The 17,856-nt window shown below is 36.9% G+C and overlaps 1 protein-coding gene across 2 annotated transcripts in view; it reads right to left on the bottom strand.

Moving 5' to 3' along the window:
- Nucleotides 1-439: 439 nt before the first annotated feature.
- LOC143702858 (echinoderm microtubule-associated protein-like 3) overlaps nucleotides 440-17,856 on the bottom strand; it is a 39,432-nt gene continuing 22,015 nt past the window's right edge. For both annotated transcript variants that reach the window (XM_077196760.1, XM_077196761.1), the window contains 19 exons: nucleotides 16,384-16,412; nucleotides 13,716-13,745; nucleotides 13,394-13,514; nucleotides 12,404-12,553; nucleotides 12,249-12,318; nucleotides 11,966-12,076; nucleotides 11,530-11,625; nucleotides 7,973-8,107; nucleotides 7,533-7,671; nucleotides 6,829-6,980; nucleotides 6,588-6,713; nucleotides 6,319-6,450; nucleotides 3,557-3,624; nucleotides 3,352-3,440; nucleotides 3,079-3,176; nucleotides 2,859-2,946; nucleotides 2,663-2,761; nucleotides 1,792-1,922; nucleotides 440-1,544 (listed from right to left, as the gene is read on the bottom strand). In XM_077196760.1, coding sequence (XP_077052875.1) covers nucleotides 1,335-1,544; nucleotides 1,792-1,922; nucleotides 2,663-2,761; nucleotides 2,859-2,946; nucleotides 3,079-3,176; nucleotides 3,352-3,440; nucleotides 3,557-3,624; nucleotides 6,319-6,450; nucleotides 6,588-6,713; nucleotides 6,829-6,980; nucleotides 7,533-7,671; nucleotides 7,973-8,107; nucleotides 11,530-11,625; nucleotides 11,966-12,076; nucleotides 12,249-12,318; nucleotides 12,404-12,553; nucleotides 13,394-13,514; nucleotides 13,716-13,745; nucleotides 16,384-16,412 — 2,074 coding nt within the window. In that variant the 3' untranslated portion in view covers nucleotides 440-1,334. The remainder of the gene's footprint in view (nucleotides 1,545-1,791; nucleotides 1,923-2,662; nucleotides 2,762-2,858; nucleotides 2,947-3,078; nucleotides 3,177-3,351; nucleotides 3,441-3,556; nucleotides 3,625-6,318; nucleotides 6,451-6,587; nucleotides 6,714-6,828; nucleotides 6,981-7,532; nucleotides 7,672-7,972; nucleotides 8,108-11,529; nucleotides 11,626-11,965; nucleotides 12,077-12,248; nucleotides 12,319-12,403; nucleotides 12,554-13,393; nucleotides 13,515-13,715; nucleotides 13,746-16,383; nucleotides 16,413-17,856) is intronic.

Here is a 17,856-nt window from a genome sequence, read left to right as displayed (position 1 = left end):
CACACACACACACACACACACACACACACACACACAGTTTTTAGCAATAAACAAGAAAACATTTGTTTTGCGCAGTTATTAAGTATAATTAATGGATCTGAGGATATCAATAAATAAGTTTATTTATTCATTCAACCGTTTCCTACCAGTTGAAGGAAGAAACGGATATCTAGACATCTATAAAAGGTTCAATATATTAAATGTATACTGAAAATGTATTTTTCTAGATTTTATGCAGTGTTCATCTGAGAACGTAAGGCAGAATCAGGTTAGGAGTGAAAACTGGTGCAATGCTTCCCTCTATTGATTTACAGGCCGCATCACAGTCGCACATTAAAAAAAAACTCTAGCTAGGGGGCGTTGTGTGATACTAAAACTCTATTTCACTTCTGGAATCACATTAATTGCGAAACTGGAAGTACACACAGACAAAAAGCACTCTTATTTTAAAATTTATTGATTGATTAAAAATTACAAAAATTTCACATTGCTGAGAAAAGCTGACTTGATCCATTCAAGACCAGTCTTTTGGAAGTTTTTGGACAGAGGACATTTTCCTGACAGCTAATAAAGCAATGATTATCCTGCTGCTCTTAACACAATGCTTCACAGAGACACATGACTTATGGAATAATAATGTAATGACACAATTATGCATGTAGTATTTAATGAAAAAAAAGCAGTTTAGTAAAAATAAGCACATGAAAGGCATTATGAAGTAAACAAGCACATGTAAACTTGGAAGTACACTGAAAATTATAAATGTGGAAACTAGAGATTATTTCATTTCATTTAATACATCATTCTCTCATCATGCATTGAATTGACAAAAAAATCACTATTGTGAGATTTTTATTTTTTTTGCCAAATGTGTGAATTTCAAATAAACTCTCAAGGCCCCAAAATTAAAAGAGAAAAAATCTGTAATACATTTTTTGCATTAAGAACATAAAAAATACTTTTCATCATTCTTTTTACCACCACAATTCTTTAGTTTTTTTTATATAATCGTTTTATATTCCTTTTGGTTTTGAAGTGCAATATGACATTTCTTTAAAAACAGAACCCCAAAAACAAATATCAGACACAATATGTTTTTTTTTGGCCATTAGTTTAGCCTCAACAGGGTAAAGTCAGTTCATGAAGAAATGTAGGTAGTGAATAGCTATGCATTAGATCTGACTTGTCAACGGTCAAACAACATTGTGACATGTTTTACAAAAGCTGGCATAACCTTCCAAATGCTTCATGATGGTGCAATAAGATATTTCCTCCTTGTTTCATTTCCTAGAATATCTTCATGCCTTTTCTCTTGATTCCTGGTATCTGTCCCTCTATGTGCCGTTTTCCGGAGAACAAGAGGAAGAGCGTACAGTAGAGGAAGAAGCTAGATGTTCCTTATTGTCTCCAGTCCCCGCCCCTTTAACTCGCCACTGGAGAATGCAGGTGTCTTTCCCGCCCAATGACAGGAGGTGAGTGTCATTATGCGTGAAACGAACGTTGGTCACATGACTGCCATGGCCCTCATACTTATAACTTGGAGCCTGACAGAGAAATCGGGGAATAAATTATTGATGTCTTGCAGTATAAGCAAACAGATTTTTGATCTGATGAAGTAAATATGAGAATTATAAATCTGCATTTTCTAACTCATTATAACATACAATATCTGACCTTTTAATACAACGTTTAGCATACAGAGTCTAATAAGATTTGTTTCATTTTATAAAGATCATATTTTTGACTCTCAATGAATATTGACTGTGTTCAATGGGAGTGGCAGTGACTAACCTTTAGTTTAGGACATGGATACTTGAACAAATGAACCTTACAGAAGTCATCGGCCACTGCCACCATACTCTTATTGTGCGAGCGACACAAGGCATTGATGTCTGTCCCATCTGATCCCTCGAGCCACACACCTAGACAGCATGACAGTTACATTTTATTACACTGTGGAATATACTGCATGCACATGCAGCTGGTGCATACATACTACTACTCATAATGAGTTACATTTAAGGTACACCATGTAACTTTTTTGTTTAAAATTAACGAAAATTAAACGATGAATTAATAGGTCAACGGCGGCAACGTCTCCAAGACGCTTGAAGAAATTTTCCTGCAAAGCTAACTGAATAACTATGTGCAAGTGTACCTGGACAGTTGTAGGTGCAAAGGGTGGCCACACCAAATATTGATTTGATTTAGTTAATAGAAGTTAATCGATAAATAAAATATATTTATGACATTATTTTTGAAAGCGTCCTCACTTTATAGCATTTTTACAAAAGTGTCTAAAACGTTTCACAGTACTGTAGCTTTGCAGGAAGGTTTCTTCAAGCGTCTTGGAAATATTGCCACAGTTCTTCTGGATTTAGTCTGTCTCAGTTTTTTTCTGTGTCCACATGTAATCCCAAATGGACTCGATGATGTTGAGATCAGATCATACCGGCTGTTGTCAGACTCCTTGTGCATGCAAAAGTTCCTACTTTCCCAGTTGATGAAAATAACATAAACAATTCCATGTGGTCCATTTTACTCCAAATTTTAGAGTAATAAAAAAATATCAGCCAGCATAAAAAAACTAAAAAACTGAAAAACAAAAAAAAATAAAACACTTATAACAAACAATAATAAAAAATAAAAGGCTTTCTCTCACCCATGACATGGAATCCAAGCACACAGGTATAGGACGCCCACTCTCGATCTTTACTTTCAAACCGGTTCCTCAACAGCTTGCAGCCGCTTGCAACATCCCCTTTTTACACAAACATAAACATTTAAATGCATTTTAAATAATATCTCGCCTTGTATTCTATGAATATGTCTCTGTATATCATGCACACGAGCCTCACAGTATAGAATTTCATAATCGCCGGAGTTAGACATGATGTATTTTCCATCTTTGGACCAGTCGAGGTGAGTAATGAAACTGGAGTGCCCCTGAAGTTACATTTAGGGAAGAGATATATCTGCATGACTGATAGTGCAATTTAACACAACCCCTATATACAACAAACCAACATTAAACAATTTTACATCATTTAGGATACTGTCCCAGTATGCTTTGCTTACTGTGCACTTTCCGAATCGTGTGTAGCGTCGACCAGCGTCAGTGACGTTGTAAATGTAGATGAAGTTATCATGGGAACCAACAGCCAAAAAGCTGCCATCTATGTTTGGGGGAGTAGTAAAATAAAAGTTCCTGATTGTTAACAGGCTTATGAGACCTGAATACCACATTAAAACACATGCCCTATATTACACAAACAAGCTAGAAACATAAAGATAAGAAAGAGTGTGCCATAGCTTTTTTTTTTTTGTACAGTGATTTTGTTGACCTCTGACCTGGTGAGTATCTCATTACAGACAACTGCTCGTTCCCATCAGTCAGGTCTGACACCACTTCTTTGGTTTGCAGATCCAGTACAACCCATCTATATAGGTAAGGGGTTAAAACCACCAGAAAGCCATTAAAAAGGGAACATTTCACAAGCTCACTGTAAACTGAAGCTGTAATTGTTATCGGCTGTGCTGTAAATAAATGTTTTACCTTCCAGTACTCAGTCCAACAGAGACAAGAGCTCCATTAGGGCAGAAATCAGCACACAGACCAGATTCCTAGAGAGATGAATGAATAATTGCAAATTCATTTTCACATTACAAACTCTCTTCGCTGCCCATCTTTGGGACTCTGTGAGGATTTTGCTAGATTCTTTGGCAATAAAGTTTCTAACCTGAGAGCTCAATTTCAAGTCTCCGAACAGGAAATACCAACAGAGATGAGTTCACCTACCCTCTGGATCTCATTCAATCCTGTCTCTTTACATTCCTTAAAGGAAATATGTATGTAATCCTTTTGTATGTATGACACTTTACATCCTCGCTATCTGAGACAATTATTTGACACTGTCGGCCCTGGGTTGAGGTCGTTATTTAATAAATCTTTGAATGAAGGAGCTATACCCTCGAGTTTGAAAATTTCCTCAATTACACCTGTACTAAAAGTAACCCTCAATTGATGCCTTTATTTTATCAAACTATCGTCCTATATCCATAGTGCCGTTTATTTTAAAGGTATTAGAAAAAAAAATATTTTTACAGCTTCAGACTTTCTTAAATGACAATCATATCTTTGAAAAGTTTCAATCAGGGTTTAAATCACTGCATAGTACAGAAACTGCTCTTACAAAAGTTCTCAATGATATTTATATGGGTACAGAGCAGACTCATTTTAGTTATGTTAGATTTGTCTTTTCTGCTTTTGATACTGTTGACCATACGATTCTCGTTTCTCGACTTGAGTCTTACGTTGGACTAGGGGTCCTAAACTGGTTTAAATCTTTTTTAACTAATAGACGTGTCTCTGTAAAAATGGGACATTTATCCTCTTCACTCCGAAATCTATCTTGCGGTGTGCCTCAGGGTTCTGTCTTAGCTCCTGTCTTATTCTCACTATATCTTCTTCCTCTGGGTTCTATTTTTAGGAAAAACAATATCTCATTTCACTGTTATGCTGATGACATGCAGATTTATATGCCTATGTCTAAGATAAATAAGAGTGCTCTAGACAGTCTGACAGCATGTCTTGAAGAGGTAAAAGCGTGGCTTGCTGATAACTTCCTATTTTTGAACTCAAACAAAACAGAAGTTATTGTTTTTAACCACTCAGAAACTAGGCAAATTTATGATTTTGACCTTGGATCTATAGGTCTATCTATTGCTCCCCAGGTACGGAACTTAGGTGTGATTTTAGATAGTTCCCTCAAATTCGATAAGCAAATTAGTGCTGCCATTAGATCCAGCTTTTACTCTCTTCGCTCTATAGCGAAAATCTTATCTCCCTAAATGCTTGTTAAAGACTGCAAACGATGCTCTTATTACCTCACGCCTGGACTATTGTAACCCTCTTTATTTTGCTGTATCAAAGTCCCAAACGGCCCGCCTACAGATTGTTCAAAACATTGCGGCAAGATTCCAAATGGGAAAAAGGAAATTTGACCATGCCTTTTGAGATCCCTTCATTGGCTACCGATAAATTTTAAAATTGAATTTAAAATTTTAATACTGGTGTATAAATCTTTAATTGATTTAGCACCTTCTTATCTATCTGACTTAATTTCTATTCTCCCACTAGAAGTCTTAGATCTGAAACGAAACTTCTTCAGACACCTAAAACCCGTCTAAAATCAAGGGGAGACGGCCATTTGAAGTGGCTGGTCCCACACTGTGGAACAAGCTCCCACTTTATATTAGATCAACTTCAAGTTCAAGTCTTTTCTTAAAACATAGTTATTTTCTGTTGCTTTCAGCTTACAATGATTAATCTGCTCTGAACAGCTTATTATTTATGTCACTAAATTCCATTAGTTTCATTTTCTATGTGTACAGCACCTTGGTCGGCCAGTGGCCGTTTTCATCAAAGAATCTTGAAAAAATAAGTTTGACTTCTGAAGGATCGTGTGACACTGAAGACTAAAGTAATGGCTTCAGAAAATTCTGCTTTTCCATCAACTGGAATTTTTTTTTCAAAAGAAATAAAAAAAATATATAGATTTTTTAAAAGTAATAATATTTCACAATATTACTGTTTTTACTGTATTTTTAATCAAATAAACTCACCCTTGGTGAGCATAAGAGACTTCTTTAAAAAAAAACATTAAAAAAATATTACCAACCCCAAATATTTGAACAGTAAAAAAATATTAAAATAGAAAACAGTTATTTTAAATTGTAAAAATGTTCTTAAAAGGTCTTAAAAAACAACAACTTTTGAGTGGTAGTGCAAGCGTGTCGAGATCACATGACCAGCCAACTACTGTTTACTTTATCTCAAAAACACCCATATTATCAAATTACCAAATACTTTCATCATTGTGTATTTCTACTCAGATAACCCCATTTTTTGCATCCATGCCAATAGTGTTGTGACACACAAAAAACACTTAAAAAGCCATTTACACAATAACGTTTTAAACTAAAAACGCACAAGACCTTTTATGCATTTTGACCGTTCATTTACACAACAATGGCATTTCGTGGGCATGAAAATGCAGATTTCAACTTTTGAAAACAGTTTTTTTTGAGAACGATGTAGTTATTGTCTCTCTGACATTGCCAACTAATGGCGTTGCATAAATAATACAGCGTTTTTAGGCATTTTCTCGGATCAGTGTGAACGGGCATCGTTTTGACAAGTGTCGTCTGTACGTGAAACCTTTGAAAAACCCAAAGATTTTTAGTACATCGCTGTAATGTAAATGTACCCTTAGTGTACCTTAAATTACAGTTACAATTTTTTGTGACCATTCTGACCTCTAGTGGTGTGCACCAGTCCAGTTTGTGGTCCTCTGCGTTCCACACACACACTTGACGATCATTTCCACAGGTAAGAAAGATGTTCTGGGAGGGGTGTGTTGCCAGACCCCACGTTTCATCCACATGTCCCTGACAATTGAATGAATTGAACATTTTTAGATTCACTTAGGACTACAAGATCAAAACTAGATAATCCGGTACAAATGCTTAAAACAACTAGTGGCAACTGAACGATGTATATTTGCATATGAATCCAATCCATCTACCTGTACAATGGCCACAAACCCATCTGAAAATGATCCTCTCAGGATTGCATTTCGTGTCGTGCCAACGAGCAGCTCCTCTCCATCTACATCTGCAATGGTGCGGACTGCACCAAATTTCTCGGGAATCTAGAAGAACAAAGACCATTCAAGAAGTTTTGGATTTTTAAACGACACTGTGCTTTCATATATTCATATGGCTACAAACACGCAGCTCTAAAGATAAAACAGAGTCATGTTTCACCTCACACTCTCTTTCAGGCGCAAGGTCTGCGCTCCAGCGGATGATCTTGCGGTCCTTGCCTCCACCACTGAGTAAAGCTCCACCCTGCAGGAGGCACATTGTGAAAACGCTGCCTTCGTGAGCACGAGTCTGCTTCATGATCTGCAATGTCTCTACACGCGAGGAGAGCAGAACAGGTGGATTAGTAAATTTGAAGAGATTGACAGAATCTAGTAGAATAGTTTCAAATAATGAAAACGGACTATATTGAAATCTATTGAGAGCATCTGTGGCGTACTGTTGTTTACCATAAAGCATAAATTGTACTTGTCCCTCAGTTTTAAATGTAAAGTAAATTCTATTGTACACACAGTTATACTTCTGTACCGACACGGTTGCAAGGTCTGAGCAACAAAACCAGCCAATTGGCCAATCAAAATTAGCCCAAAAATAGGCCAATATGATTTTCTCCGTCAGTGGCCAAATTCTTTGCTGATTTTGTATGTCAACCCATGGCAACAACTTAAAAGTAGCCCAATTCCAGGGGAATAAATAAAATGAATAGCTTTAAATGCTACAAATGCATTTAATCATCATAACATTTTAACTGAATATGTGAAAGATGGATGTTTATGTCGAGATTTGCTAATGATTAAGAAAGTTGCAATGTAACAGAAGAAGTGTTTGATAATTTCTTCTGTATTGTAATGAATCATTTTGCACACCCTTTGCTCCTTTTCCTAATGTTTTGATATCAGCAGCTGATTTTCCCCATGTGAGAATGTTCCCCTCAGAGTCTCCCGTTAACACATCACCCGTAAGACTGAACACGAAGCACATGATGAACTTGGGCTTTTTGTATTTCTGTTAAACACACAATAAACAAAATCAAATACCAAACAAAGAGTGAATACATAGCTGAATGCATTATGAAGCGGTTCTCTACTCAATGTAAGCCTTTAAAGCAAATCATAAACTAGATATGCAGCATATTACTGTAAATTGTACCCAAGTAAAATGACGATCTCACATGGAAATGCAATAGTAGCACAGTATTGTGAGTTTTTAATTTATATAATTTCTTCCCCTTTTCGTGCATGGAAAAGCACATGATACTGAAATTGCAGTGGAGGACAGTCAACTTGGTGGCAAAATATGGACTCACTCCAAAGATGCCCTGTTTCTTGGTCATTGTGAAACCGCTCATGGTCCAGAAGTAGACGTGGGACTTTCCGCAGGAGATGATGTTGTTGGTGTCAGTAGGGCTGAATTCCACGGCCAAGACTGCCTCATTTGTGCTCTGAAACACAAACACACACACACACACACACTGATTTTAATAACGGCGCAAATGGAAGAAAACAAAACTAGAGGTATTTCACATTTCATGGAAAGAGAGCACGATTGCATAAAGAAAGGCCTTAAAAACTGCTAGATCTGCTTATTTTTCAACCCTAGTAGAAGAAAATAAACGAAACCCTAGGTATTTATTTGATACAGTGGCTAAACTAACGGAAAACAAAGCTTCAAGCCCAGATGTTTTCAAACAGCACAGCAGTAATGACTTTATGAACTTCATTACTTACAAGATTGATAATATCAGGGAGAAAATTATAACTCTGCAACCGTCTACTACAGTATCGCATCAGACAGTGCATTGTAGTCTCACTGACGAAAAATTCGATTCATTTATTGCTATAGGAGAGGGTGAATTTTATAAACTCGTTAAATCTAAATCGACAACATGTATGTTAAACCCTATACCGACTAAACTACTGAAAAAGATGCTTCCAGAGGTCATAGATCCTCTTCTCAATATAATTAATTCACCTTTGTCATTAGCATAAGTACCAAAAACTTTCAAGCTGGCTATGATTAAACCGCTTGTTAAAAAAAATGCAACTTGATCATACAGAATTAGTCAATTACAGGCCGAACTCGAATCTACCTCTTCTGTCAAAGATACCAGAAAAGGCAGTATCTTCACAACTATGTTCCTTTTTAAAAAGAAATGGTATCTGCAAGGATTTTCAGTCAGGATTTAGACCATACCATAGTACTTAGACAGCTCTCATCGCTATTGGTGTTACTTGATTTAGTGCTGCATTTGACACCATTGACCACAACATTCTTTTAAATAGACTCGAAAATTATGTTGGTATTAGTGGAATTGCATTAACATGGTATAAATCATACTTATCTGACCGTTATCAGTTTGTAGCAGTAAATGAATGTCTTATCGGTTTAAAAGTTCAGTATGGCGTACCACAAGGCTCAGTACTAGGACCACTGCTGTTCACTCTGTACATGCTACGGTTAGGAGATATCATTAGGAAGCATGGCATTAGTTTTCACTGTTATTCTGATGACACTCAGCTCTATATTTCTTCACATCCTGACAAAAATTACCAATCCACAAAATTAACAGAATGCATAACTGATATAAAAAACTGTATGACTAGTAATTTCCTACTACTTAATTCTGAAAATACAGAGATTCTAATTATTGGACAAAAAACTTCCACACGTAATAACCTAGAATACTGTCTAACACTTGATGGCTGCTCTGTCAAGTCTTCGTCGTCGGTTAGGAACCCTGGGTGTGCTCTTTGATTCGGTATCTGTAAAACAAATTTTTTCATCTTTAAAATATATCTAAATTACGTTACAAGCACGTTTAATACATAAACTACAGCTGGTCCAAAATGCAGCTGCTAGAGTTCTTACCAGAACCAGGAAGTATGACCATATTAGCCCGGCTCTGTCAACACTGCATTAGCTCCCTATTAAACATCGTATAAATTTTAAATTATTGCTGATTACTTACAAAGCACTAAATGGTTTAGCTCCCCAGTACTTGAGCGAGCTCTTAACGCATTATAGTCCTTCACGACTATTGCGATCTCAAAATCCTGGCCAGTTGATAATACATAGAATATCAAAATCGACTGCTGGCAGTAGATCCTTTTCCTATTTAGCACCAAAACTTTGGAACAATCTTCCTAACATTGTCCGGGAAGCAAACACAGTCTGTCAGTTTAAATCTAGACTAAAAACACATCTCTTTGGCTTAGCATACACATAACACATTATAGACTTCTATAATTCAATGTTAGGCTGCATAGTTTAGATCAGCCGGAACCGGTAACACTTCCCATAAATCCTGGTGTACTTGACACATCATAAGAAGGATGGCGTCTACGCTAATATTAGTCTCTCGGTTTATTCCGAGGGTATCCGCAGTCCGCCGGATCCAGGCCGTATCCAAATCTGATGAAAGACCATCGCATCGACACGACGACAACGCATCCCTGAAGTGCCAGCCTCATCAACACTGTGAAGGCCTCATGGACACCTCAACAAACTCGTCTCCATACCGGCGTGATGACTCCGACCCCAACCAGATAGAACTGGATAAATATTGTGAAAGTTCTGATCCAATCTGACTTCTGACCTATAATGCTGCCTGAATCATAATCATACACTGTTCGTTCGTTGCCCAGAGGAGAACTGGCCCCCCGACTGAGCCTGGGTTCTCCCAAGTTTTTTTCTCCATTCTCTCACCTGATGGAGTTTTGGTTCCTTGCCACTGTTGCCGTTTTCGCCTTTCTTGCCATTGGCGACATTTAATGTTATATTTAACAATATTATTAACATTATTTTCCTGTTATCTCTATAAAGCTGCTTTGAAACAATCTGTATTGTAAAAAGCGCTATATAAATAAAGGTGACTTGACTTGCCCCACACACACACACACACACACACACACACACACACACACACACACACACACACACACACACACACACACACACACACACACACACACACACACACACACACACACACACACACACACACACACACAGGGTGAAGACATATAGTTTTCCAGAGTATATATGACTGTGCCAGTGGCTCTGTGTTATTACAGGAGAAAAGCTGCAATTCAACTATAAACATCCAGTCAATCTTCAGCTCACGTCAGTTTAATGACAGAAAATTACTGTAATTGTCCTGTATTATTAAAAAGTGTAGTACTGAAACTGTAAATACCTCTTCAAAGTTCAGCAAAATAAAATGTCAATGCTTATGATTTCTCAATTGTTCAGGCTCTTTCATTTTGTACAGAAACCATGTTCTGGGTATTCATCTTATTGTTTCCAGAATTTCACCAAAACATACTTTTGAAATGCTTGTGAAATTCTGAATGATATTTAACTAATTTCAAATTACTTTATAAAAATAAACCAACTCATACTGAGATGAAAATCTAACTCAATCAGCAAACAGAACTCCCTTGACAAAGCGTCATGCTATTCTAAGTCCAACTACTTCCTAAATCCATTACTAGCAGCACAGCCCAAAAATAAAACACGAGAAAGAAAAATTACTTCATACAAATGGCCAGTCTTTAAAGCGCACGCAATCACTCACACAAATCTACTGTAAAATATTTAGCTGCTCCCATAGCAACCCCGCTCAAACTACTTGTGCAGAAGTAGGAAGAAATATTTAGGACAAAGGGTCACACAGAGAAAGAAACGATCCACAATAAAGCGGACAGTTTTTTTTTTAGCATGTGTATGTGCTTGAAAAAACATTGTCAGGCTACTAAAAATGAGAATGTAAACCTGATCCATGTATCTTTATGTAGATATTATAATGGTAGAAACTATTGAGCATTTGTGTGTGTGTGTGTGTGCGCGTGTGTGTGAACAGACCTTGACTTCAGCATGCTTTATATTTTTATTCCAGTCCCATACAGAAAGCATGTGTTCATTGGAATCATCAATCACACACAGGAATGTACCAGCATCCTATAGCAAGGAAAAAGAGAAAGGAATATATATATATATATAGAAATATATTTTAATTGTAAATAAATAAACATTGATATATATATGCATGTATGATCAATGTTTAGTTATTTACAATTAAAATGCTACTATTCCAAAAGACTGTCACATGCTAAAAGTCAATGTTTCTAGTCTATAAATGCTTCACAGACCAAAAGTCTGTATCCTTGATTACAGTATTATTTTATGTATTCATTTCTTTTTTGATATTTTATATTCTTTGCACATGTGAACAGCCCTCTATTATCTCTGTCTGCTGTGTTTCAACTGGAAAGAATGTAAAATGAGAGGCAATACTGACTGAATTGGAAAATGCTACGGATCCGACACCTCGCTCAAATGTGCCGAGGCCGATCTGCTGCAGTGTCACTAGCGTGTTGGAGTCCCAAATGTGCACAAAGGGCTGAAGAGGCTGACAAACACAAAAAAATGTAAGCAGGTAATTGATGCATAACATCATTTTTTCTTGCTTCTTTTTTATGAATGTATAACAGACTTACACCATTTCTTTAAATTTCATGTTCATGATTTTAATCAATGTCAACCAACGAATCTTATTAATCAGTGGAATTTGATTTATTCACCTTGCCATCTTTGTCCACCCCCGCTGTCTGTCCAGATGCTACACGCACCTTGTCTGGGTGGATGGCAAGACTACAGGCCAAAAAGTAAGAGAAATTAAGGACATATTAATCAGAGAAAAAATTAGGTGCCCATCTAAATAACTCTCTAAACTCACCATCTGACACAGTCTGTGTGCTTGCGATAATGTCTTTGTGTTTGGTTGCTGATGTGATACAGGACCACCACGCACGCAATAAAATAAACTGCTTCTCCAGACGGCAACAGGTAAAGGTTTGCTCGACAGTCCCGTCCCCTGTAACCATAGCTGGAAATAAAAGGATCAAGGAACATTTGCTAGTAGCTATGTATTATATAAAGGAAATATAATTCACTGTGTTTGGCCATGTGAGGTAAGAATATATACATATAGTACGTATGTATGTGTGTATGTATGCAGGGCTTGATATTAACTTTCCACACCAGCCATTTTTTCAGCATTTTGACATTATTCGACCTTTTAAGCGCAATAAGCAGCAAAAAATAACCTAATTTAGTACTGCGAGGTGGCTTTATGTGGGGTGTGAGCACAAAATCTGCGTAAATTAGTAAAACTATGCGCAATACGTGCAATCCCACACAGAAACTCAAGCCCAGTAACACCAACAATATTCATCAGGAGCAAATGAAACGAGTGAGTGAGGAGAGGCGGGTTTGTGTGTCAAATTGCTGTCAGAGAGATGAGAGAGAGTGAGAAAGCGCAGCTGGTATCATGTATATATTCTGCAGAAAATGAGAATATGAAGCGTTTCAGATATTTCAGTATATTTGTATCAAAAATCTATATTTTTGACAACACTACATTGCACTTAGTTTATTATTTCAAATGCCTTTTAAAAAGACTACAATTGAAAACTGTATGTAAATCCAACCCGCCAAAGTGGCTAGTAGGAGTGACTGTATTACACACCACTGCTGAAATACATCTGCATTTGGGAGCGTGTCAAGCCCTGTATGCATGCACTAAAAAAGTTATTTTATGTTATAATTACTTTACAATTAAATTATATGAGTAAATTCATTTTTAATTTAATTTATTTTCAAATGAAATACATTAATAAAAATATGAATGCTAAAAAACAATAACAAAAGAATTGTTTTAGGATACACCCAGTCGAGATCCAGTTTCTGTGAGGGAAGATCAATTTTCAGCTCCTCGTAATTCAGAATGTCTGAAGGAATGTACATGGTGATTGGTCGTCCACGGATAAACATCTTAATTGACTGACCTGTAAACAAAATGAATGTGACTTGAGACACAAGAATGCACAACGTGAGAATGTGAAATATTTACGATGAGCACTATAGTTTGTATTTGTTAACTTTCAGAGTACAACTTATTATACAATTTTTTTTAATACGATTTTTTTTTTTATAGAAATATTTTTAGGCAACAATTAGTAAGAATCCAGTCCATGATAGAAACCTACTCTGAGTTCCCCTCCTGGACCCCTGAGAACCTGTTAAAAGATAAAACACAAACAAACATGATCTCTGCATCTGCAAAACACATTAGGAATTCCTGCAGCCCGACTGCACTCCAACGAGCTCTACAGGGAGCACCAATGAGAACACCTCTCTGACTCATCGCTGTCATTGTCTGGACCTGGATTTGAACTGGATCGACAGGGAAAATTCTGTTTTTAACAGGGCTTTTTAAAAGCAGAGAGGCAAGCAAGTCAATCTGCGTGTCAACTGTGATGGAATGACAATAAAAGCAACAGCCAGAAACCAATAAGCAAAGTTTGTATCATAACATCACTAACCACTGAAGATCTTTTATACAGTATAATATGGGTTGTTTTGATACAAGAGAAAGTGAGAATATCTCGTATTCCTCAGAGTTGAGTTTGAACTATATACGACTCATGCAGGACCGCTATGTCAATGTTATCAGAGAGATATCGCCCAGGTGACGCCGAAACAACATTCCATAAATGTGTCAGTTTCATCCCAGAGGGGAAAAACAACATATGTCTGATGTTGAGCGAAGGCACGATATTTCAAATAAAACCCCCCATTTACTTTTCCCATTCAGTAAAGTGTGCAGGTGAATAAACAATTAAAACGCCACACGCACACAAACGAGAAGGCCAAGGCAGTGCAGTGAAAATTTGGTGTGAATTTCTGGCACGCAGGGAAAAGGAAACACACATCCATCATCCTGGTCAGAAAAGTCAGTGGTGCGGTTGCATAACCGACGAGAGTAACTTTCCAGTGTGAGCACAAGCATTCCTGTGTCTCACTGCTGAAGGAAACATGCATTATGAATAAACAAACAAATAAATAAATAAAGACTAGACATGAGGCCACTTAAGGCTTATTATGGTAATTAAAATTCGCCTGTGCTCAGTAACACTTACTCATACATTTTTATATTCACAGTGACCTCACTGCATCACATTGCATTTTGGACAGAATCTGTTCTCTAATCTAGAATTTGTAGTCTGGGGTCCATGAAGCTACTGCAGGGGGTCTGTGGATGGATACAGTACCATTCAAAAGTCTCGGGTCAGTACTTTTTTTTTTAAAGAAATTAATACTTTAATTCAGCTAGGTTGCATTAAATTCACCAAAAGTGACAGTAAAGACATTTATAATGCAAAATATCTGTCATAAAAATGAAAGATGCAGTCGGGGAAGAAACTGTGGATCGTTTTTCCGTGACTTGCGTCTCAGAGCGTGCGGATGAAAAGCAATAAACGTTGTCATGTTATCTTGCGTTCGGATGCTGGTGTTTGGAAACATAATCACGTGAGACGCTTCTGGGAGAGAATTAAACCAAATCATTCTGATGACAGACTTTGGCTCAGGCATTTCAGAATGATCAAACCAACATTTGAAATGCTGTGCGATGCGAGTTTTTTTGTTGTGCATCAAGGGATTTATTCAGTAAATGTGTTTTCATAGTAGTTTATGTGCATGTCTTCTTATTGGATAAAAAATGTATCAGTCTCAATTTTTTTGCGAATCTTTAGAATTTATGCACATCTTGGCATTTTCATCCAGATTTTTTTATGCAATATCCCAAAATGCGCATAAAAATAGTTGGATGGAAACACTACTATGAAGACTAGAGCAATGGCTAATGGCTTATTTCACAATATTATTGTTTTGAATGCATTTTTCTGGGGGATAAAATAAATGAAGCCTTGGTGAGCCTTCTTTGAAAAATAAGTATTTTGAATGGTAGTCTATTTAAAGACATATAAACTTATTAATATAATATATAAATATATAAATTTTTAAAATGTGGTTATTTTTCTGCAGATTGTTGTAATTAGGTTGAAAAAAACAACTTATAATATCATCTTCGCGGGTCTGCTGCTTCATCATTTGTTATGGTTGCCTCTGTATAGTGTATAACACACTTACATAACCTCATATTATACAGTAACACAATAAAACCAGGACATGGTAAAGGTTATTGCAATAACATTATTTATGAAAGTAATTATATAGGCTTAATGAGAAAACCAAGCGTTATTGTATTAGTGGGTCCCTGGGTTGGCTGAGACCACCTTGGTTAAAATGGTAGATGAAAAGCTGAGAAAAATTGTTCCCATTATTATTCTGAATCCACAGCTGTATGTGTGAGGTGTTGATGAGAGAGATTCAAATATATTATGTTACTAATTCTTTATATTTTATTTTTCCTTCTTTTTGGCTGAGGGAAAACATTTTACTCAAGAAATTGTAACCTGACAATCCTGATTGGAGGAAAATGAACAGACAGTGACTACATGATGAGTGACATTCAGAAAGGTTGAAAGATGAGTGAAATTCAGAAAGGTTGAAAGATGAGTGACATTCAGAAAGGTTGAAAGGATCTTGTTTTCCTAACAAATGACATCTTTTCCAGTAATCAAACACACCGCAAGGCATGAGAATAGAAAGGAGCATTGCAAGCTGCATAAATAGCGTGACAAAAAGTAACTGACAATCTCTGTATACAGTTCAGAGGTAACTGTACCTGGGGAATTTAGGTAATAATTGGAAAACATCGACCTAATGCAAGTCTGAATTATGACACAGCTAGGCTGCTGAGGTAAAAATAATGAAGAAAAAGAAGGAGAGAGAAAGTGAGAGATGCCTTACCTGTGCTAGAGATAAGGTCTTTTGCCCGGCTATGGAGACAAACACATCAATGAATGAATGAATCATTTAACATACTGAAAACAAAGAATATATTAAAACATGGAAATCCCTTCAGTACAACAATAAACGTAATTGTTTTACAAAGGCATGCCAGCCTCTTTAGCTATTTTCATCACAAAAAACATACTTCAGTTATGAAACTAAATTATTATTATTATTATTATTATTATTATAGAAACTAATTAAGATATTTCTTAATTAGAAAGAAATTTCATGATAACAAGATTTTTATGAAATGCATTCAAATATTAAATATAACTTAATCTCGATCAAAAGCACCTGTGGCATTCTGTCAATTAGTACTAAATCATTTTCACTCATCCTACTTAAAGTGCCCCTTCTATGCTTTTTCGAATATCACCTTTTATGTAGCGTGCAATAAAGCCGTTTTGTGAATGTAAAAGGTATGCAAAGTTAAAGATCACAGTGCTGGAGTTATTTTCTCCTAAAAGAAAGAATCGACACTGAACTGCCTAAAATGAGTTATCAGTAACTTCATAATTCCAGCCTATGGTCTTCAATGGCTGACTGTGTCCTTCTACTACATCTACTCTGACCCTCAAACACAGTAGTTGTAGCTGATGAGGCCTGGAAGAGATTTTTGTTAACATGTTGAGATGACAGTTTTCTGTGCTGCAAAAGCAAATCCACTTTGCATGCTCGCTCTTGAATTGATACGGTAAAATTGATGCCATCGTTACTGTTCGCATCAAACACTGAGGAAGCCTCCGGAGCTGAAATTCAGATATGGTAATAGGGGTTTTGTTTCCGACTCGCGCTGTAAGCGGTAGACCAATCACAACAGACTGAGCCCTCTACCCAATCAGAGCAGAGTAGACCAATCACAACAGACTGAGCCCTCTACCCAATCAGAGCAGAGTAGACCAATCACAACAGACTGAGCCCTCTACCCAATCAGAGCAGAGTAGACCAATCACAACAGACTGAGCCCTCTACCCAATCAGAGCAGAGTAGACCAATCACAACAGACTGAGCCCTCTACCCAATCAGAGCAGAGTAGACAAATCACAACAGACTGAGCCGTCTAACCAATCAGAGCAGAGTAGACAAATCACAACAGACTGAGCCGTCTAACCAATCAGAGCAGAGTAGACAAATCACAACAGACTGAGCCCTCTACCCAATCAGAGCAGAGTAGACAAATCACAACAGACTGAGCCGTCTAACCAATCAGAGCAGAGTAGACCAATCACAACAGTCTGACCAATCAGAGCAGAGTAGACCAATCACAACAGTCTGACCAATCAGAGCAGAGTAGACCAATCATAACAGTCTGACCAATCAGAGCAGAGTAGACCAATCACAACAGACTGACCAATCAGAGCAGACCAATCACAACAGTCTGACCAATCAGAGCAGAGTAGGCTCGTGCAAATGAGGAGTTTAGAGAGA

The sequence above is a fragment of the Siphateles boraxobius genome, unplaced genomic scaffold, assembly GCF_051911475.1.
Source record: "Siphateles boraxobius isolate OS27281-9 unplaced genomic scaffold, OSU_SipBor_1 353, whole genome shotgun sequence".
Taxonomy (NCBI): domain Eukaryota; kingdom Metazoa; phylum Chordata; class Actinopteri; order Cypriniformes; family Leuciscidae; genus Siphateles; species Siphateles boraxobius.
This window is presented reverse-complemented; position numbering and strand designations above follow the sequence as displayed.